Source organism: Aotus nancymaae, unplaced genomic scaffold, assembly GCF_030222135.1.
Source record: "Aotus nancymaae isolate 86718 unplaced genomic scaffold, 86718_ANA_hifiasm-v0.15.2.pri h1tg000016l, whole genome shotgun sequence".
NCBI lineage: Eukaryota > Metazoa > Chordata > Mammalia > Primates > Aotidae > Aotus > Aotus nancymaae.
In genome coordinates, this window is record NW_026988428.1 from 47,380,206 (window position 1) to 47,402,529 (window position 22,324).

Consider the following 22,324-nt stretch of genomic DNA (forward strand, 5'->3'; position numbering starts at 1 on the left):
GGAGGCTGAGGCAGGAAGATTGCCTGAACCTGGGAGGTGATTGTGCCACTGTACTCCAGCCTGGGTGACAGAGTGAGATCCTGTCTCAAGAAAAAAACAAAAACAAAAACCTACAAACAAAAAACCTGTGTGAATTTGGCATTGACTTTTTAAAATTTGTGTTAATTTTTAGAAAATAATTTTAATTATTTACCACTGGGCCAAAGTGATGTTGCAGTAGGGCACATGATTTATTCTGTGGCTGAAGTGACCCCCATGCATACTCTAATGTCAGGGCACATGGTCAAGTGGTAAATTAACTTCTGCATATGGAAACTTGGAGGTGGTCTAAAAAGGACCACGCTAGATAACAGAGTAGATTAGTATGTAGGAGGGGTCCCAACCATCAGGCACTCCAAATTTGTCACCTGTCCCTAAAGAAAGGGAGTGTGGCAGGAGAGAGGCAGGTTTTCTGGGGCCAAGTGCAGTCATTCTTGTTTTATAGCTAGAAAAGAGCTACCACAAGGTGGAGCAAAGTCACAGAGAACCAGTGTGAGAGCCAGAACCAGGGTTGCCTGTCTCCCAAACTTGGGTCACCCTGGCTTTCTGGATTTAAAATCACAAGTAGTCTCCATACCCAACTTTGCAAACTGAAATGGGCTCTTAGCTATGGGAAAGATAAAGAAAACCGGAAAAGATAAAATTATGGAAACACTGGTGGGCGTGGTGGCTCATGCCTGTAATCCCAGCACTTTGGGAGGCCTAGAAGGGCAGATCACCTGAGGCCAGGAGTTTGAGTCCAGCCTGGCCAACATGGTGAAACCACATCTCTGCTAAACATATAAAAATTAGCCGGGTGTGGTGGTGTGTGCCTGTAGTCCCAGCTACTCGGGAGGCTGAGGAAGGAGAATCACTTGAACCCAGGAGGCAGAGGTTGCAGTGAGCCGAGATCATGCCTCTGTACTCCAGCCTGGACAAGTGAGACTCTGTCTCAAAAAAAAAAAAAGAAAAGAAAAGAAAAGAAAATTACGGAAAGACTAATTGACTTGTGAATTACACTGAACAGTTGGATCAGAAAAGAGATCCATCAATAGAAACCCATGACTTAGTCACACATATTTTACTTATTTGAATTCGCTTCACAAGTTTAAATGAATCATAAGTTCATAGAAAGCAGAATGGACAATTGGAAAGAGTACCCACTTTGGAAATAGGCAGATGTGAACTGGAATTCCGACCCTGCCAGGCCAGACTTTTACTTAAACTTCTGAGCCTCAAGATTCTCATTTGTAAAATGAGGACAAGGGTGTCCACACGTAGGATTCTTCTGAGAATGTGTGCAAAATTCTTACCTTACTGGGTATATCCCATCTTCAACAACAATAAAATGGTGGCCTACTAATGATGGCATTAATATTCAATACATTTATTGATTGTGTATTGGACACCATAATAAAATTAAAGATGTAATATTATCTCTGATCTTTATTCTTTGTAGAAATGAGGTCTTGCTGTGTTGCTGAGGCTGGTCTTGTACTTCTGGACTCCAGCAAGCCTCCCACCTCAAAGTGTTTAGATTACAGGCTATCTCTGACTTTTAGATAGCTTTCTATTAAGAAGAACAAAACTGAGATAATAATAATAAAGAAAACTAACATTCACTGGGTGTATATCATGGCCTACAAGTACTTCTAAGGGTTTATCTCAGTAAGTGCTTATAACATCCCCAGTACTTACGCATTAACCAATTTTATAGGTGAGGATAGTTTGAAACCCATTTTGCAAAGTAGGGCCTAGAGAGAAATAGTAATTTTTACCAGATCCCTTAGGAAACAGAAGATTTAGGATTCACTTCTGGGTACCCTGTCTCTGGGGCTTGTTTGTACCACACTGGTTTAGGTCTAGACTCAGGCAACAATTCATTTCTAAGATCTGCTCTCAACTTGGGCTTCCCAGGTGGAAATATGAAACAAATCCTAACAGCACCATGGATATATATGAATCCCATTTAGATGTGACTATGATTATCACCTAAGTGGGCTGCCTGCCTGGTCCCTCTTTCTCCATGGCTAACCCATCCTTCCACACTGCCAACAGTTATCTTTATAAAACACAAATCTGATCGTGATACTTCTCTACTTAAAAGGCTCCCTGCTGTCTGCAGAACTGTGTCCAAGATCTCAGCATGGCACAGGAGGACTCTCCCAGCTGGCTCTAACCTTCCTTTCCAGCCTCTGCTTTGCACTTTCTGGCTCTTCAGCATATACTCACATAAGACAGCTCTGTGTGAAAAAAAGGCAGCTAGGTGTGCCGTAATATAACCTCCTGTGTGGTAAAATGAAAAAAACCTTTAAAAATTTGGCATTTTTTTCTTTACATATATTTTGTTGTTGTAAAGTAAAAAGACTTCCTAAAAATTATATTTTAAAAAAGCAGTGCAATTAACAATATCTACACACTGTCAGCTGACTCATGCATATACATATATTAAATTTTTTTTTGTTATTTTTCACCATCTATCAGAGATCTGGTATCTTAGTGGAAGATATCTTGTCACTCTATTTGCAATTCCTCTGGAGTATAACACTCTTCCTTTTCCCTGGAATGCATCCCTTTTCCTCCCTAAGGTTGCCAGCTACTTACTATTCATCCTTTAAATCCAGCTTAAATACCACTCCTCTGCGAACTTTTACACCCAAACCTCTTATGCAGTTGGATTTTCCATCCTCAGTGCTCCCAAGACTGGGAGTATTACTCTCTCTTACAGCATTATTGTTCTGCTTGTAATTATTTATTTATACAACAATAGACTGTATGATCCTTTCCGGAAGTCTTAATCTCTGAATCCCTAGTTCCTACCTTGGTGTTTGGCACACAGTTAAGAACAGGAAAGTCGATCACTAAATACATGAAGAAATGATCAAAGTCTAAAAGTTCCTGCTTTCTTTAGATCTTGCAGGGAAAACACTTGATAGGGGACATGCCTTTGAACACATCATTTACATAAATCAGGCCCATAATAATTGAGAATTGATTTGAAAGGGGTCAGTAAATATCTCAAGAGGTAAGCGTGAATCAAAAAGGCTAACAAAACCAGGCGTGGTGGCTGATGTCCATAATCCCCGGGCTTTGAGAGGCCGAGGTTGGAGGATCTTTTGAGGCCAGGAGTTTGAAACCAGCCTGGGCAATATAGCAAGGCCTCATCTCTACAAAAAATAAAAACAATAAAAAATTTTTACAAGGCTGGCAAAGATGGATTTAAAGTACTTAAATCCAATACCTGAACCATGCGAGGATGGCAAGGTAAATTCTTCGTTTTATTGTTCAAAAAGACAGTAGAGTTTGAGACCAGCCTGGACAGCATAGGGAGACCCCCATCTGTACTAAAAACAAACAAACAAAATAAAAAGAGACTACATACGATAGATCTTGTAAAACATATCTGTGAAAAACATGGCCAGGCGCCGAGGCTCATACCTGTAATCCTACCACTTTGGGAGGCTGAGGTGGGCAGATCACTTAAGGTCAGGAGTTCAAGACCAGCCTGGCCAACATGGCAAAAACCCTGTCTCTACTAAAAAAACAAAAATTAGCCAGGCATGGTAGCAGGTGCCTGTAGTCGCAGCTACTTGGGAGGTTGAGGCAGGAGAATTGCTTGAACCCGGGAGGTGGAGGCTGCAGTGAGTTGAGATCATGCCATTGCACTCCAGCCTGGGCGAGAGTGAGACTCCATCTCTAAACCCCCCCCCAAACCAAATCAAAACAAAACCCCAACCGTTAAAGTACTAAATGCAATGTGGTATCCTATGTTGGATCTTGAAACGGAAAAAAATGACGCCAGGGGAAAAAACTGGTAAAATGGGAAAATCTGGAGTTTAGTAAATAAATAAGCTAACAACACTCTAAGTGTGACCTGTTCCCATGCCATCGCTTTCCCACCATCCTAGCCTGCCTAGCACTTGTAAGAACAGAGGATATGGAGTTCAAGGTGGGTGTTTTCCTCAGTCTCGATTGAAGAGTTTCGCGTTCTTTGGATTAACAACCAGGTCATTCACAATTCAGTGTTCAGTTTTTCTATCGGGGTCCCCCGTCTAGGAGTAACATCCCCTTCTGTCATGTAGACATCCAACTCTGGACTTCCCCTTTAGATTCTGGCAAAAGCCCCACCAGAGCCCCCTCCAGAGCCCGAAGGCGGTCCCTCAGATCGGGAAGGGGTTTTCCTGCCCCTGGAGCCGCGACCGCGGCCAGAGGCTGAGCTGAGCGTCGGCGGAGGGAGGTGCGGGGGGCGCCGCCCACGGCCTCCTGGGTTCTGCGCGCGGGGCTGGGCTGCGGTTGGCCACAAGAGGCATCCATCTTCCTGGACCAGCCCCGCGTTTCCTTGTGGAGCGGGGCGGGGGCTTGGGCGGAGAAGGGCACGGCACGGAGCGCCGTCCGCTCCCGCGAGTCCCGCCCCGCCCAGAGGAGCCCCGAGCTGCGCCCAGGCCGCCGTCGCCCGCAGATTGCTTGCCTGGCGCCCGCGAGGCGCGAGCCGTGTGCGCACCCACAACTTTGCGGCCGCCGGGGGCGCGGCTCCCGCGTGCGTGTGCGAGTGTGCCTGTCACCAGCGGCCTCCTGGGGGCAGCAGCGGAAAGGGAGACGCGGAGAAAGGCAGCCTCGGCGCCCCGCGGCCAGGGAGGCAGAGGCCCCTCGCGGCGCCGGCTCTGGAGACCTAAACTCCGCCGGAGCTGTGCCCAGGGCGCGTCTGAGCGTCACCGCCTTCACTCCCCAGCAGCCGCGGGGACTCGCGTTTGGACTGCGCTTCCTTTCGCCTGCCGGGCTGTAGCGGCGGTGTCTGCGGGCGGAGGAGCGGCGGCCGTGGCAGCAGCATCCCCGGCCCGGGCGGGACCATTGAACGCCGGAGCCGGCGGCTGGAGGCAGGAAGGGAGGGTCGTGGCGCCCGAGCTGGGCGCGTTCCCGGCGCCTGCCCTCGGCCGCTGGCCCTGTCCCGGGCGCTCGGTGCGGGTCTCGAACAATGGTGTGGAGCGCCGGCGCGAGTCCCGCGCCCGCCCAGCGGTGGTAGAGGAAGTGGCCGGGCTCCCGGCGAGGTGGGCAGGGAGACGTCCCCCACCACTCACTCGCTGGAGTTTGCCTGCGCGTCCGGCCTCTCCAGCCCCGACCCCCGGGATCCCCCGGGATCACCGACGGAGCTCAATTCCGAGAGTATGGTGCCAGCGCCCGGGTTAATCTAGTCCTCTCTACTCGCTCCTTTTTCCCTCCTCCTCCTCCTCCTCCTCCTCTCCCTCCTCCCTTCCCTCGGGTCGGCGCTGCCTCTGGGTTCCCGGCGTGTGGGAGTACAACTCTGCCTCTCCAAGGAGAGCGGGGTTGTGGCCACTGAACAGAACTTGTCCATTGAAAGCAAACCCGGAACAGCTGGATAATGTCCACCCCGAGCCGATTCAAGAAGGACAAAGAGATCATAGCCGAGTATGAAAGTCAAGTCAAAGGTAAGGATGGGAGCGGCTGCTTTGCTCCTTTTGTGTGCCTTCTTGTCATTGTGCTCGTGGAGTTGCGTTTCTAACTTGGTGTCTGCTTTGGAGGAAGGTGGTGAGGGGACAGCTCGAGCCCTGGATGAGCCACCCGGGCTTCCTACAAGCCAGTTCCCAGTTCCAATCCTAGTTCTGTCAAACCCACGGGGAACTGGAAACCGGTGACTTCCCCCAGCCAGCTGCCAGCCCGAATCTCAGGTGGGGAGAGAACTGGCTTTAACTTAACCACCTTCAGCTGGACTGGGCAACTTAATGGGAAGCAGGCAGCAGTGGGGGATCCTGTCCAGCTATTATTATCTCCGTCTTGATTCTTTTTAAATGGTATGATTGTCACTATGTAATTTTTTTACAGAATCATTTTTGTAAAGTCTATGAACACCAAGCGGTCCACAGCCTCATTGAGTGCAGGCTATTTCAGATATTTACACCGCTCACAATTTATTAGGGCGAATTCCCCTTTTATTAAATAGCTCCCTAAAAGCCTGGCAGTTAAACGAAGCAGTGACTAGTGGAATCTGACTCCTCCTTTATAATGGGCCAGAATTCAGTGCCATCTTTCATACTCACATGGGAATATTGCTTTATCATTTGCTGGAAGCCACTTGCATGTAAAATGAAGGTTTAAAAATTTAAGTAGAGGCCGGGCGCGGTGGCTCAAGCCTGTAATCCCAGCACTTTGGGAGGCCGAGGCGGGTGGATCACGAGGTCAAGAGATCGAGACCATCCTGGTCAACATGGTGAAACCCCGTCTCTACTAATACAAAAAAATTAGCTGGGCACGGTGGCGCGTGCCTGTAATCCCAGCTACTCAGGAGGCTGAGGCAGGAGAATTGCCTGAACCCAGGAGGCGGAGATTGCGGTGAGCCGAGATCGCGCCATTGCGCTCCAGCCTGGGTATCAAGAGCGAAACTCCGTCTCAAAAAAAAAAAAAAAAAAAAAAAAAAAAATTTAAGTAGTAGTTTTAGTCCGTTTACATTGTCAACTAATGAAAGAAACCTAATTAAGGCTGATTAATTATTTTTACTTTCCACGCGTCGTGATTAAATATATATATATATATATATATATATTCTCTCCAATACAAGTATTTGGTTTTGCTACTGAAGTGTTTCATAAACATATTTGTTAGTTGAATTTTTTTCTCCTCTTTCCTGACGTCTCAGGAGTAGCTTTCCTGATTGAGACAATGGATGGAATGTTGGGGTCCCTGCTGTTCTTCGACACATTCAATGCAAAGTTTATAAAGATTGTTATGTACACACCTGTGTTTGTCTATGCACAGCCTTATGAAAGGGCTACAGAGAAAGGCATCACTGTACTTGCCTTGAGCAAGGGAGGAGCAGCCTGAGTGTTCTTTTGTGTGGTCAAGTTGTGAAAATGCCTGAGTCTGTGAGAGGACCTGGTGGAGAAATCCTGTATCATCCAGTGTGAATCCAGACCAACTCATTGTGGCCGCAGCAAACACAATATGCGAGATAACTTAGGTTATCTTTAGGCTGACCCCTATAATGAAGTTAAACTAAACATTGTTCAGGAGACGCAGATTTTTATCTGCCTGGAATTGTGATAATTTATACTTACAGGAATGTGTTTCATTGCTATGGAACTTGTGTTAGCAGATAAGTAATTATTTCCTTAGAGCCAGGTAAACTTTCTAATGAGATGAACCTTTCGTTTTTTAGTGACTCCAACACAGCCTAAAACCTTTCATTCCAAGACAGGACTCTTGTTCACAACCACCATTTCTCTGTGCAGTTTTTCCACATGGCTCTTTGTGGCAGGTCTTCAAGGGGTGGCGGTCTGTTTTTTCTGCTGCCTGGAGCATTAATTGGCAAATGCACTTCCAAATGCTGATTTCGTTATCTTTGCTCTAACGTCATTTGCCTGAGATCAAGTTCCTTGTTTGAAAATCAGCGAACTGGGATGCGTTGCAATGTGTCTATCAAATTCAAACCAAAGGAAAATTGTGTACATGGTGAAAATCATATTTAGAACTAAGTCTGTCCCACAGAAAGTGACCTTCTCCCAATTTCCTTTAACCCTTCTCCCTTCACACACCCAGGAGTCCCTAGGCTGCTTTAGGACTCAACTGCACCTGCACTGCCCTGCCCTGTGTCTAGGCTTTACCTCCTCCTGCAATAACCTACACATCCAGTGCCTAACCTAGATCACTACATCCATACACAAATGTGGGAATAAGGGAATATCATGGAGTCAGATCATATACGCATTAAAAGGCACAAATTCACTTGGTACTTCTAGGCAAATCAAGAAGAGAGTGGGAGAAGAATAACAGGTAAATAGTGCATGTGGCCAGCTGTCTAATGCAGGGAGAATAGGCCTCTTAGTAAGGATAGCATGGGAGACAAGGCTCTCGTTTTTCTGTACCTTCGCAGAGTGCTAGCCTGTTATTTAAAGGTATGTGTTTTGGGGCTAGGTGCAGTGGCTCATGCTTGTAACCCCAGCATTTCGAGAGGCTGAGGCAGGCAGATCACTTGGGATCAGGAGTTCAAGACCAGCCTGGCCAACATTTTGGTTGGCCCGTCTCTACCAAAAATTACAAAAATTAGCTAGGTGTGGTGGCATGCACTTGTGGTCCCAGTGTGCCTGTGGTTCCACTTGAATCCAGGAGGTGGAGGTTGCACTGAGCCAAGATCACATCGTTGCACTCCAGCCTGAGTGTCAGAGTGAGACTCTGTCAAATAAATGAATGAATGAATGAATGAATTAACATGTATTTGGAACAACCTACTTGTTAAATTACACCCAGTAATTTTATCTGATGATAAAAAAATTTGTTTTATTGCTGAAGGAAAACCCAGCTTGTGGGACTCATTAAGACATAAGTCTAGACTAGGCATGGTAACTCATGCCTGTAATCCCAGCGCTTTGGGAGGCCAAGGTGGGTAGATCACTTGAGACCAGGAGTTCGAGACCAGCCGGACCAACATGGTGAAACCCTGTGTCTACTAAAAATACAAGCCGGACTGGTGATGCATACCTGTAGTCCCAGCTACTCTGGAGGCTGAGTCAGGAGAATTGCTTGAACTTGGGAAGCAGAAGTTGCAGTGAACCAAGATTGCACCACTGCACTCCAGACTGGCTGACAGAGTGAGACTCTGTCCCAAGAAAAACACAATGAATAAACACACATATTGGACACTATAGGTGACTTTCGTGGGTGATTTTAAGAGTCATTTTGATTATGTGTATTTTTTTTAACCTTCCAACTTAGAACCTAACACTCTATTTTCCCTTCTCACTCTTTCCCATTTTCTCTAATAACATCTCTATCTCAGACTCTTTTTTTTGAGACAAAGTTTCACTCTGGTTGCCCAGGCTGGAGTGAAATGGCGCTATCTCAGCTCACTACAACCTCCACCTTCCGGGTTCAAACGATTCTCCTGCCTCAGCCTCCCTAGTAGCTGAGGTTACCGGCATGTGCCACCACACCCAGCTAATTTTGTATTTTTAGGAGAGATGGGGTTTCTCTACTAAACCCCATCCCTACTAAAGATGTTGGTCAGGCTGGTCTTGAACTCTGGGCCTCAGGTGATCCGCCCGGCCTCACAAGTTTTGAGATAATGTTTTGATCTAAAGGAATGACTTCAGATACGGAATTTTGTTTGTTTTGAAGGCGTCTCGCTCTGTCACCCAGGCTGGAGTGCAGTGGTGTGATCTGGGCTTACTGCAACCTTTGCCTCCTGAGTTCAAGTGATTCTCCTGCCTCAGTCTCCAGAGTAGCTGGAATTACCTGCACGTGCCAGCATGCCCAACTAATTTTTGTATTTTTAGTAAAGACGGGGTTTCAACATGTTGAAACACATGTTGAAGGAACTCCTGACCTCAGGTGATCTGCCTACCTCAGCATCCCAAAATGCTGAGATTACAGGTGTGAGCCACCGCATCCGGCCCAGATATGGAATTTTGCCATTGTGGCTGCCTGCACAGGTTTTGAGAACAGACTTCATGGGGCTATTCTTAACTGTGAAAAGAACCGTTCCTGGTGATAATTTGTGATTTTATGTATATGATCATAAATGTATCTAGTTACGTGTATCATTTTGGGCAAATCACTTAGCCTCTCCCTGGGTTTTGGTTTTCTTATCTATAAGATAAAGAGTTGGGATTCTCTTCATCCTAAGTATCTTTTTTTTTTTTTTTTTTCCTGAAACAGTGTCTCACTCTGTCACCCAGGCTGGAGTGCAGTGGCACAATCTCTGCTCTCTGCAGCCTCCTGCCTCCTGGGTTCAAGTGATTCTCATGCCTCAGCCTCCCAGGTAGCTGGGACTACAGGCATGCACCACCATGCCTGACTAATTTCTGTAATCCTAGGTGTCTTTGAATCTAACTGAAGATGTCATATCAGTTCATATTAATTGCTTCATAAAGTTTTCAAGCTTTCAAAATTTTCTCTTGGCTGCTCTATTTTGGGGAGAATCATTTTGGCTTTCACTTTTTTTCATAAGTTCATGGACACTATGTATCAAATGAGTTATTGGATAATTAAAATATATACAGTAAACAATACAGAAAAACAGTAATCAAAACCACATGCAGAGAAGTATAGCACAGAATCATTAAGACAGAAAAGAGGGCCGGGCGCAGTGGCTCACGCCTGTAATCCCAGCACTTTGGGAGGCCTAGGCGAGTGGATCACGAGGTCAAGAGATCGAGACCATCCTGGTCAACATGGTGAAACCCCGTCTCTACTAAAAATACAAAAAATTAGCTGGGCATGGTGGCATGTGCCTGTAATCTCAGCTACTCAGGAGGCTGAGGCAGGAGAATTGCCTGAACCCAGGAGGCGGAGGTTGCGGTGAGCCGAGATCGCGCCATTGCACTCCAGCCTGGGTAACAAGAGCGAAACTCCGTCACAAAAAAAAAAAGACAGAAAAGAATCAGGAATGATACAAGTGGTTAAACAATGGGTAGGTTTAAATCAGGGACAAAAGGCACTCCAAGCAACAATTTTAAAGAATGAATTGAACATTTCATGCCTCTTGGTCAAATTCTCAAAGACTTAGAATTAAGAGAAATAAATCCCTTGTTTGAATAGGCCATTAAAAAGTAAGCATGTCTGGAAAAGTGTATGAAACTCAAACCAGTTGACTATGCTATTTGTTAGCATCTCTGGCAAATAGCTTAGCAGTGGAAGGGATTGAACAATTGGCTAACAGAAGGTTTTGAGATTATCTGTAGACTTTGGTGATCTATGTAATTCTCCTTATATTCTGCAGCAAAAATATTGCGGAGCTACACATGTGGAAACAAAAAAGACTCAAAAGACATGTTTTATGAAGTGAAACTTATAGATGAGAGGCTGTGTTTGTTTTTAATAATGCGTGTTGCTAGTTGCTAAAAATCGACAGTTATTATTTGTAGTATTTTCCTAGAGATAGCACCGTGTTTGTCAACATGCAATATGTACAGAGAGTGCCAAGAAAATCTGTTGTTCTTTGACCACTCTGCAGCCTGACATACAAATAATTCATTTTGGTAGCAGTTGGAACATGAAGAAATGCCAGTTTAATTTGGTGTGGCCCTGCATCATGCTATGGTACTATGAAACCTGTGTCTGCATCTTATGTTCTTTAATCTAACCTAGAATAGGAAGTGGCAACAATTTAAGTTAAGAATTAAAACTTTGTAGCTGGGAGGGACTTTTCTTCTCCAACCCACTCGTTACATGATGCATGTAGCCTAATGACAGAGTTGTACAATTAACGATGACATACCTGGGACCAGAACCCAGGTCATTTTCTTTTCGGTAGTGACAATTCACTTTTAGACTCCTCACAAATTAGATATCTACATAGGAGATAGAACAGTTACCTATTTAGACTTTACATTCATGGTAGGAGTTATAGTTGAACCTAGAAGAGAATAGAAACCCCAGTCTGTGAACAGGAGTTAATTACACTGATCTCTAACCAAGTTGTTTTTTTTCACCAAGACCATTTCAAGAACCACAATACCCAGGCAGCAGCTTCACATGGTGGCCTTTAAGGTTTAGAAAAACAACATGGTTGATATATACAAATAGGATTTGCTTGATGTTTTGGTGAAACTAATTGCAGCTATTGCAACAAAGCCTTTACGGTGCCCTGAAAACGCGATTTGTTAAATGAGCTTCAGAATATATTAAATAATAGTTTTGGAGAAAATTTTGTGTGAAGCAAGACCTTCTGAAACACATGAGGGCTGGATTATAATACAGGGAAGTAAATCTCAGCTCTGACAATCTAGAGTGGTTTGTTTACTCCTGTGCTATGTTGACCAGTTTAGGAGCCAGACAAGTTCAAGTCTGTTCCAGGTTTTAGAGTCTTTGTGAATTGGCCAGACAATTTTTTTTTCTTCAAAATGGGGTCTCACTTTGTCACCCAGGCTGGAGTACAGTGGGTGAACAAGGCTCACTGCAGCCTTGACCTCCTTGGCTCAAGTGATTTTTCTGCCTCTACACCTCAAGTAGCTGGGACTATAGGTACACACTACCATACCTGACTATTTTTTGGTTTCTTGTTTTTGTAGAGATAGGGTTTTGCCGTGTTGCTCAGACTGGTCTCAAACTCCTAAGCTCCTGCCTCAGCCTCCCAAAGTGCTGTGATTAGGGGCATGAGCCACCACACCCAGCCAAGGCCAGACAGTTTAAAAAATTTCATTCATGATACCTATTTTCACTTCAATTCAAACAGCTAACAATTAAGGTAAAGAAAAGGGAATAAATTGTTTGTCTGATAAGTCTATTTATGCTTTAGCAGTGTGAAGGCAGAAATTTGGATTAGAGGATGGGCATGGTGGCTCATGCCCGTAATCAATCCTAGTACTTTGGGAGGCCGAGGTGGGTGGATTGTTTGAGTCCAGGAGTTTGAGACCAGCTTGGTCAACATGTTGAAACCCTGTCTCTACTAAAAACACAAAAATTAGCTGGGTGTGGCGGTGCATGTCTGTAATCCCAGCTACTCTGGAAGCTGAGGCATGAGAACCACTTGAATCCAGGAGGCAGGGGTTGCAGTGAGCTGAGATTGTGCCACTGCACTCCTGCCTAGGTGACAGAGCAAGACTCTGTCTCAGAAAAAAAAGAAGTTTGGATTAGAGACAGTTATGTAAAGTATTTTTGTCAGCTCAGAAATACTTTCTAATTTATTGACAGCATTATCTACTCTCCCCTGTTGATGTCTTAGACTGGGAAGAAACAGAAAATAGTGTTTAAAACCAGGAACTCTGGGCCAGGCACAGTGGTTTACACCTGTAATCTCAGCACTTTGTGGGGCGGAGATGGAAGGATCACTTGAGACTTGGAGTTTGAGACTAGCTTGGTCAACATGATGAGATACCATCCCTATTTTTAAAAAATGAATAAATAATAAAAAAGCAGGAACTTAGGTGTTAGCAGTCTGGCCTTGTCACTAATTAGTTGTGTGACCTCTAAGAGTCAGTTTCTTCATCTGTAAATTAGGGATAATAGTAGTACTTAACCTTGTTGTCCTGTCCTTCCCTTTCCCTTTCCCTTTCCTTTTCTTTCTTTCTTGTTTTTTGGTGTAGTCTTGCTTTGCTCTGTCACCCAGACTGGAATGCAGTGTGTGATCTTGCCTCACTGCAACCTTCACCTCTCAGGTTCAAGTGATCCTCCCACCTCAGCCTCCCATGTAGCTAGGATTACAGGTGTGCACCACCATGCCTGGCTAAGTTTTTTTGTATGTTTAGTAGAGACTGAGTTTTACTGTGTTAGCCAGGCTGGTCTCAAACTTCTGACCTCAAGTGATCCACCCACCTCAGCCTCCCAAAGTGCTGGGATTACAGGCGTGAACCACTGCACCTGGCCTCCTTGTTGTCTTTGTGAGATTGAGGAAAACATTTATCATAGGCTTGGCACATTATAATTAACAAATGTTAGTCATTGTTATCTGTTTAATGTTGGTTTTCTTTCTATCTACTGTATCTTTTTGTTGTTGTTGTTGAGATAGGGTCTCACCCTGTTGCTTAGGCTGGAGTGCAGTGGCCCAATCTTGGCTCCATTCACTGCACCCTTGGCCTCCCCAAGCTCAGGTGATCCTCCCAGGTAGCTGGGACTATATGCACCTGTCATCATGCCTGGCTAATTTTTGTATTTTTTTGTATAGGTGGGTTTTAGCCATGTTGCCCAGGCTCGTTTCACTCCTAAGCTCAAGTGATCTGTCTGCTTGGGCCTTGGGCCTTCCAAAGTGCTGGGATTACAGGCATGCGCCACCTCGCCCAGCCTGTTCTATCTGCTGTATCTTGTTGCATTCTGATTTACATAAGTTTTTTGAAATTCAAATACATAATCGCCAGTCTTTTTACCAGAATGAATTCCAAAATGGACTAATCTTGAATTATCCTAAGAGAGTGCCGTGTGCTTTTAAAATGGAGTGAGTTTCATGGTGCGATTTAAAAGGGAAATAGAATAGGCAAAGCATACAGATTCCCAGCTCATTATAAGGTGGATTTTATATTGTGTCATTATTTTTCATCCAAGTGCAAGTAACGAAGCCTAAAAACATACTTCCTGGCCCTGGGCTGCCATGTATTTAAGAATAACTTTTGTTTTAAATTGTTTCCACCTCTGTTCAGTGATGCTGTGTGGCAAATGAAAACTATAGTTCATTCAGTGGATTTTACTTACCTGTGGGTGAAAAAGATTCTTATGATATCAGATAAAGTCACTAACTTAATCTCATAGTCTTGAGAAAAATATTTGCTTTTAAAATCAATGTAGGAATGAAAATTTCACTTATGACTGCTAATTTGCTTCTGCTTCACTAGAAGGCACTTTGATATTAGAAATCATTGTCTGTGTGTCTTTCACACCCTTTAGTACAAGGCCTCATTAAACATTTATTACATGAGAAGAGGAATAATTTGAAATAATAATTCCTTTATACTGCAAATAAACATGGTGATTATTCAAAATTATCTAGGTTGTCCAAACAAGTTTTACCACAAAATTTTAAGTTGAATTCCAATGGTTTGTAATTTTTTTTTTTTTGAGCTGGAGTCTCGCTCTGTCACCAGGCTGGAGCGCAGTGGCATGATCTTGGCTCACTGCAACCTCCGCCTCCCGGTTTCAAGTGATTCTCCTGCCTCAGCCTCCTGAGTAGCTGGGACAACAGGTGCGTGCCAGCACGCCCAGCTAATTTTTGCATTTTTAGTAGAGATGGGGTTTCACCATGTTGGCCAGGATGGTCTCGATCTCTTGACCTCGTGATCTGCCTGCCTTGGCCTCCAAAGTCCTGGGATTACAGGCATCAGCCACTGTGCCTGGCCAAATGGTTTATAATTTCTGCAGAAAGTCACACAGCTGAAAACATTCTAAACGTCCAGCAGTGGGGAATGGTTAACTAAATTCTACTGGTAAATTGTTAACCAACTTTATACACGCAGTGTTGCATAGTCTTTACCAATGGTTTTTGAACAACATTTTATGATATGGTTAATTGTTTTATAATAATTTAAGAAAAACTGTAAAATGGAAGGTGAAATAATAATTAAAGATAATCATTAAAGATAAAGATAACCAGATAAATAAATAAATCATTAAAGATAATAAATAAAGATAACCAGAGCTAATAGTTTTGAGCACCCACGGTGAGCCAGTCACCGTTGCTTAATGGGTATATTGAGGGATACACTGAATTTTGTATGTGCAAAACAAGTTCTAATGCACAGGAGGAGGAATTTCTGCTTAATTTTCCTATTTAGTATACTTAGTACTTCCTGTATCTTTAGGCCACAGGATACCTGACCCTTGGTAAATTTTTAGGCTAACTGTAAGAATCTGACTTGCAACTGCACCCTCCTTGAGTATGGGAGTAGGCAAGGTAAATCCATGCAAAGCTTAGCCTCTGGATTGAACCTCTGAAAATCAGATTTGTCCATGGATAACAGGATTTCTTGTTTGTTTACAACTCACTGATATACTTTGGTTTTTCCTAGCTTTGAGTTTAGTTAGCATGTGTGTTTGGGAGAGCAAGTTTACTTGCTTATTTGCTTGCTTGCTTTCTGAAATATATATATAAACAGGTACAGAAAATGATCATTTACAATTTAAAGAATAACATTAAGCATTGAACACCTCGGTACTAGCCACCCAGGTTAGGAAACAGAACATTACCAGTGCCTTAGAAACCCCCATGGAATGTTCCTTTCCTAGTAAATCTCCCTTCATCCCACTGCCACTCAACAACAATTCTGAATTTAGTATTAATCATTCCCTTGTTTTCTGTAAAGCTTTACTATCATTTTGTAGCTTTCTTTATAGTTTTGATTAGGATGCACTCATATGTCAAGAATATAGGCCATTTGAACACTTTCTAAATTTTTAATAATATTGAGGAATTGGTATAAATTTTCAAAATTGGAATAATAGTGTTTTGGCATGTATAACAAATCTTTATCTTTTAAAGATACATCCTGAGTAATAATGGATGAAATTAGGACATCTGGAATTTTCTTCAAAATAATCTTGGGGAGGGAAGAAATAGGTAGAGATACAGATAAAATACAATTGACCATGAATTGATAATCAGTGGGTATGTGAGGTTAATTATATTATTCTCTTTATTTTTGCATATGCTTGAAATTTTCCCTAATAAAAAATTCATAACGTGTTCTTATGACTTCAATTTTTTAGTCAAATTATTAAGGTTAATCTACATTAATGTTTGTATAATGTATAATGTATGTAACTGTAATTTCACCGCCAGACTGTGTGCTTTCACTGGTGTATAACATTCCAGTGCATAAAAAAAGTTATAAGCTATTTATTCATTCTATGTGACATTTGAGTTATTTATAGTTTTTCGTTATTGTGAATATTAATAGTGTATAAAATACTGTAGGTGTCTCCTGAAGAGTTTCTCTAGGTGTATACTTGCTAGGTCGTAGGGAATGTGCATGCTTAACTTTACCAGGTAATGTCAAGCCTTTCTCTTACCAGCAGGGGAGGAGAGTTCCACAACCTGAAAAACTCTTGGCATTGAGCAATGTATGAGTTAAGGTAGAGGCTAAGCTGTTATAATAAAGAGAACCCTCTACAAACAGTGACTTTTTTCTTTCTCAGGTAACAGCCTGTAGATGTCCAATCCAGGCCACCAGGACATCTTTGCCCCATTAAATTATTAAGGTTCCTTCCATCTTGTGGTTCTGCCATCACCTAGAGAAGTGAACTTGTCTACTCTTTGAAACCAGGTTTTAAGCATTTCAGTGTTTTAGCTTGTAGGAAGGAAAATGAGCCTTAAGGAGCACATGTCCAAGGTTTTCAAACCCAGCCATTAGTAGTACAGATAATTTCCACTTGTTTAACCAGTGGGAACTTAATAACATAGCCACATCTTGCTGCAAGGGTAGCTGGGAAATATAGTTTCTCTGGATAGTCCTGTTTCTAATTATAACTTGATGGTCATGGCATGAAAGAACAGATTTTGGTGGACAAACAGCAGTCACCATGAAAAACGTTTGTTTTTCTTTTTGAGCAAGAGTCTCACTCTATCAGCCAGGCTAGGGTACAGTGGCGCCATCTCGGCTCGCTGCTACCTCCACCTCCCAGGTTCAGGTGATTCTTCTTCCTCAGCCTCCCAAGTAGCTGGAACTACAGGCGTGCACCACCACACCCAGCTAATTTTTGTATTTTTTAGTAGAGATGGGGTGTCACCATGTTGCCCAGGCTGGTCTTGAACACCTGGGCTCAAGTGATCCACCAGCCTCGGCCTCCCAAAATGTTGGGATTACAGGCATGAGCTACCGTGCCTGGCCAGAATGATTTTCTTTCTTTTTATTTTTAACTTTTGTGGGTGTGTATATCTTACTGATTTGTAAGTTTTGTTTTGTTTTAATATGTTCATGATATTAATCTGTTGCCATTTATATCTATGGCAAATATCTGCCCCCAGTCTGTAGCTTGTATTTTCACTTTTAAAAAGATTTTCTAGGCTGGGTATGGTGGCTTATGCCTGTAATCCCAGCGCTTTGGAAGGCTGAGGCAGGTGATCACCTGAGGTCAGGAGTTTGAGAACAGCCTGGCCAATGTAGTGAAACGCCATCTCTACTAAAAATACAAAAACTAGCTGGGCATCGTGGCGGGTGCTGGTAATCCCAGCTACTTGAGAGAGTGAGGCAGGAGAATCATCTGAACACAGGAGGCGGAGGTTGCAATGAACCAAGATTGCACCATTGCACTCCAGCCTGGGCAACAAGAGTGAAACTCTGTCTTAAATAATTTAAATAAATATATAAATAAATCTTCTTAATAAATAGAAGTTATTCATTTTTAATTTCTTCACTTCTATCAATTATTTATTTTATATTTGGTGTTTAAATAATCCCTACGCTAAAGTCAGAAAGATACCTGTCTATGTCATCTTCTAAATGTTTTTAAATTTTGCTTTTGACATATGTTTTTAATTTATCTGAAGTTTATTTTTCATATTGTGTGAGCTAGGAATTTTTTTGAATTCTTTTCATATAAATGAACTTAAAATTTTATGTTCCATTTGCTAATAGTCTTTTTTCAGAGATATGCTAGCTGCTTCTGTTTTGATGAAAGTTTCACATATGCACAACTCTGTTTTCAAGCACTCCATTGTGTTCTGTTGATTAATTTATTCTTGTACCAATACCAATCACACTATCTTAACTACTATAGCTTTATAATGTCTTTATGTCTGATAATCTAAATCTTCCCTCTTTCTTCTTTTTCAGAAGTATCTTGTGATCTTGCTCCTTTCTCTTCCAAATAAATTTTAGAATTAGTTTGCCTTCCATTGAAAACACATTGGTATTTTGATTGAGTCCAGGAATTTGAGACCAGCCTGGGCAACACAGTGAGACAGTGTCTCCGTAAAAAATTTAAAAATTGGCCGGGTGAGGTTGCTCAGGCTTGTAATCCCAGCACTTAGGGAGGCCAAGGCAGGTGGATCACCTGAGGTCAGGAGCTCATGACCAGCTTTGCCGACATGGTAAAACCCTGTCTCTACTAATAATATAAAAATTAGCCAGGCGTAGTGGCACACGCCTGTAATCCCAGCTACTCGGGAGGCTGAGGCAGGAGAATTGCTTGAACCTAGCGGGTGGAGGTTGCAATGAGCTGAGATCACGCCATTGCACTCCAGCCTGGGTGCAAGAGTGGTACTGTGGTTAAAAGTACATTTAAATGCTGTTTCAGATTATAAACCTCTATCTCTCTGGCTCGTCCTATCTCCCTTCCCCTGTTATGTCTCTCCAGAGCACTTACCATCATTTGGTCTATTTTGTACTGACTTTATCTTACTATGGGGCCCTTAAAGTTCTCTGCTTATGTGAAAGCTCAGTGAGATGGTTAAAAGTAGATTGAAAATAATCCAGCATTTTAATTTCAATGAGAAGGGTCATATGGGGTATGTGTCTATATTTACTGTACTACAGGAAGTCAAAATCCAATATCCAGTCATGTTTTTTTTAGTTCATCAATAATTAGAATTATTTAAATTTATCCAGTATCTATTTTATTATAGTTCAAGTTACTATGGGAAGAATAAGTCTGTGTTTTTATTTCATAAAGATAATTCCTTGGCTCAGGTCCTTGCTATCTTGAATGATGTTTATAATCCAAGAGCTACACACTGAGGAACATGCACGTACAGGAAAGCAAAAAAAAATGTTACATGAACACTTTAAAGTTTTCCATGTTTAGGTTTGTGTCTGCATATGGAAGAATCCAGGATATATGGAAATGTGGGGAAAATATGTTATGAGGATCAGTGAAAGGCTCTGATACGGGCAGAACATGAACACATACGCATTTTTCTGAACAATCTGAGATGGTGTTGGGAAATCTCTGGGGTCTTGGAATTGCAGTTAGACAGTGTGGTCTTTCATTGCAGTATGCAGATGGCAACATTCCTTTCCTTGTAGAGCTGCTTCTACCAGTTTATCCCCTGTGATTCTTTCCTACTCCAAGGCTGGCTGTGCAGACCTATGACAGTATTTTTCCTCCCCCGAGGGGGAGGTGCCACTCCGCAGGCTTTTTGGTGTCACAGCCAACTTGGCACAAGAAGAGCATTTACAAAGATTCCAGCAGTTCTTAAAGCATTCAATGTCACAGTTCCTGGACTGTCATTTCTGACTCCCTTCTCAATTGGTCTGTGGAAGACGTATGGACTTTTGCCCTTCACTTTTATTATTCTGAAGGTGCAGCTTACGCAAACAGTTCCCTCTCACAGACCTCCAGCAATTAAGATAGAACAATAGGTGTCTGCTTATCTTAAATCAGACCTTTTTCACTTCTTAAGATATCCAGATTTTAATCTGGCTTTGAAATTAGCATGTTTTCACCAGTGGAATTCAGCTTTGGAACAGTATTTACCAAGGAGAAGGAGTAGGAAGACAAAGTTTTGCTCATCTTGTTTTACTTATGTAATGGCTCTGTGTATTGTCTTTTGATGTCTTCTCAAAGCAGTTCACAAAGTTTTCTTTCAAAGTAATGACCTTACCCTTCTGCTCATATTGATGACCACAGTTCAAGTACCATTTAGTCGAATTATAATCCCCAAGCACCAGGGGACTGATCATGGCTGCTGGACTGAGTTCTGCCCATTCCCTATCCTTAGAGGAGAGATAGGGAAAAAGAGCACCTTTTTAGAAACTTGCATTAGAAAAGGCAAGAACTGTTTTCACTGAGCCCAGGGCTTGATTAATTTGCTTCCTATTTCTTTGGCTGTGACCAGTTCAGTTTTATTTACATCCTTACAGACGATGGAACGTTGCTTGATAATGATGTGGCACAGAAAGCAGGTAGGTTTTGAGAATTTAGAAAAGATAATTTGTTAGTTTTTGTGTCCCTTAGAAAAGAGTTTTCTGAATACAGTATTACAAAAAAGGAATGAGTGCCTTTTCAAATAATTTCTCCTTTTTATTTTTTTTGAGACAGTTTCTCACCTTATTGCCCAGGCCTGGAGTGCAGTGGCATGACCTGGGCTCACTGCAACCTCTGCCTCCCCGATTCAAGCAATTCTCATGCCTCAGCCTCCTGAATAACTGGGATAACAGGCGTGTACTACCATGCCTGGCTAATTTTGTGTCTTTAGTAGAGACGAGTTTTCATCATGTTGGCCAGACTGGTCTCGGACTCCTGGCCTCAAGTGATCTGCCTGCCTTGGCCTCCCAAAGTGCTGGGATTAGAGGCGTGAGCCACCATGCCGAGCCACAGTTGCTCTGTTTTTAATTAAACTTTGATTACACTTGTATTGACAGTGTTTATGGGAACTCTCAAATGTGTCACCAAAAATCTATATTTGAAAGATTTCCAGACTGTATTATTCTAGATCTAAGAGTTTTAATTATACACATCTATCTGTATTGTTAAAATTAAAACTTTAAACAATTTAAATTTAACAGAGTTTAATAGAGCAAAGAACAATTTGTGAATCGGACTGCCTCCCAAGCCAGAGTAACCTCAGAGAGATTCCAGCACAGCCACATGGTGGAAGAAGATTTATGGACAGAAAAGGGAAAGTGATGTATTAAAAAATGGAAATGAGGTACAGAAACAGCTGAATTAGTTACAGCTCAGCATTTGCCTTATTAGAATGCAGTTTGAACACCCGGTCACCTTTAATTGGCCAAAACTTGGTGATTGGCTCAAGAATAGGTTATAATCTGTTTATATTTCCAGTAAGATTTCAGTTTTCTATGTCTGGAGAAACCTTTAGGCTAAACTTAAAATATATGAGGAGGCAGCTTTAGGCTAAACTTAATTTAACAGCATTCTCTGAATACCTGATCTGTGAATAAGTATATTCTTTGAAGCAGGAACTGTACTTCAAGTTTTCTGTTCAGCATCTAATTCCAAGATTTCCTCAGCAATTGCAGAATTATGTTGTGAAATAATTTACAGAAAGCCTTGTGCACTGTGAGACAAAATAAAAATTACTTTTATTATCATTGCAGTTATTCATCTTTTGGGTATTTCACAATCTCGTAATACCATGTCCCATTTTCAGATGCCATGTGACACTCTGAAATAAGCACACTCATGTAGATTTATATATATCTCATGTAACCTAGTAGTTTATAGCATGGCCTCAGGAGTCAGACTGCTAGGGTCTAAATCTCCGATCTCAGCTACTTTCTCGCAGTTTAACTATGGGCAGATTATGCTTAATCTCATCCTGCCTCACTTTCCTTGCCATTAAAATAGTGATAATGATAGTACCCATTTAAGAGCATTATTGAGACAAGTGTTGAACTGTCTATCACATAGAGTGCTCAAAATATGTGAATGTATGACCACTTTTATAAACTCTGCCCCTGAAAGCAATGAAAATAAATGTTAGGTTGCAACAGACTTAGTAGCCAAGAGGTGCCAAAGGAGTACATGGGGACTAAACATAATATGGTATCTAGATAGGATCCTGCAACAAGAAAATAACCTTAGGTGAAGACAAAGGAAATCCAAATAAAGGATCAACTTTAGTGAATTAGAAAAAATTGTTAGCCTGGGAAAATAAAACATTTTCTTTTTTTTTTTTTAATTCCACTCATATAACTTTATGGTTATATAAAAAAATGAACTTGTTGATAAGACGAAAAATGGAAGTTCTCCCCTTTCCAAACATAACTACTCTTAATGGCTCAGAGTATTATGTTGGTGCAAAAGTAATTGCAGTTTCACACCGGGAGTTTTAAATCATTATAACTAGGCTCAAACACATTTTTATTAATCAAATTAGGAACCATTACAGTAAACACAGTTTTGCCAATGAGAAATATGTTTGTTTATTCCGGTAGAGTGAAAATCCGTGGGCCAAATGCAGTGTGGCTCACGC

At 42.2% G+C, this 22,324-nt stretch overlaps 1 protein-coding gene across 2 annotated transcripts in view; it reads left to right on the forward strand.

Moving 5' to 3' along the window:
• The first annotated feature begins 5,175 nt into the window (after nucleotides 1–5,175).
• SRGAP1 (SLIT-ROBO Rho GTPase activating protein 1) overlaps nucleotides 5,176–22,324 on the forward strand; it is a 313,613-nt gene continuing 296,464 nt past the window's right edge. For both annotated transcript variants that reach the window (XM_012444906.3, XM_012444907.3), the window contains exon 1: nucleotides 5,176–5,462. In XM_012444906.3, the coding sequence (XP_012300329.2) occupies nucleotides 5,396–5,462 (67 nt within the window). In that variant the 5' untranslated portion in view covers nucleotides 5,176–5,395. The remainder of the gene's footprint in view (nucleotides 5,463–22,324) is intronic.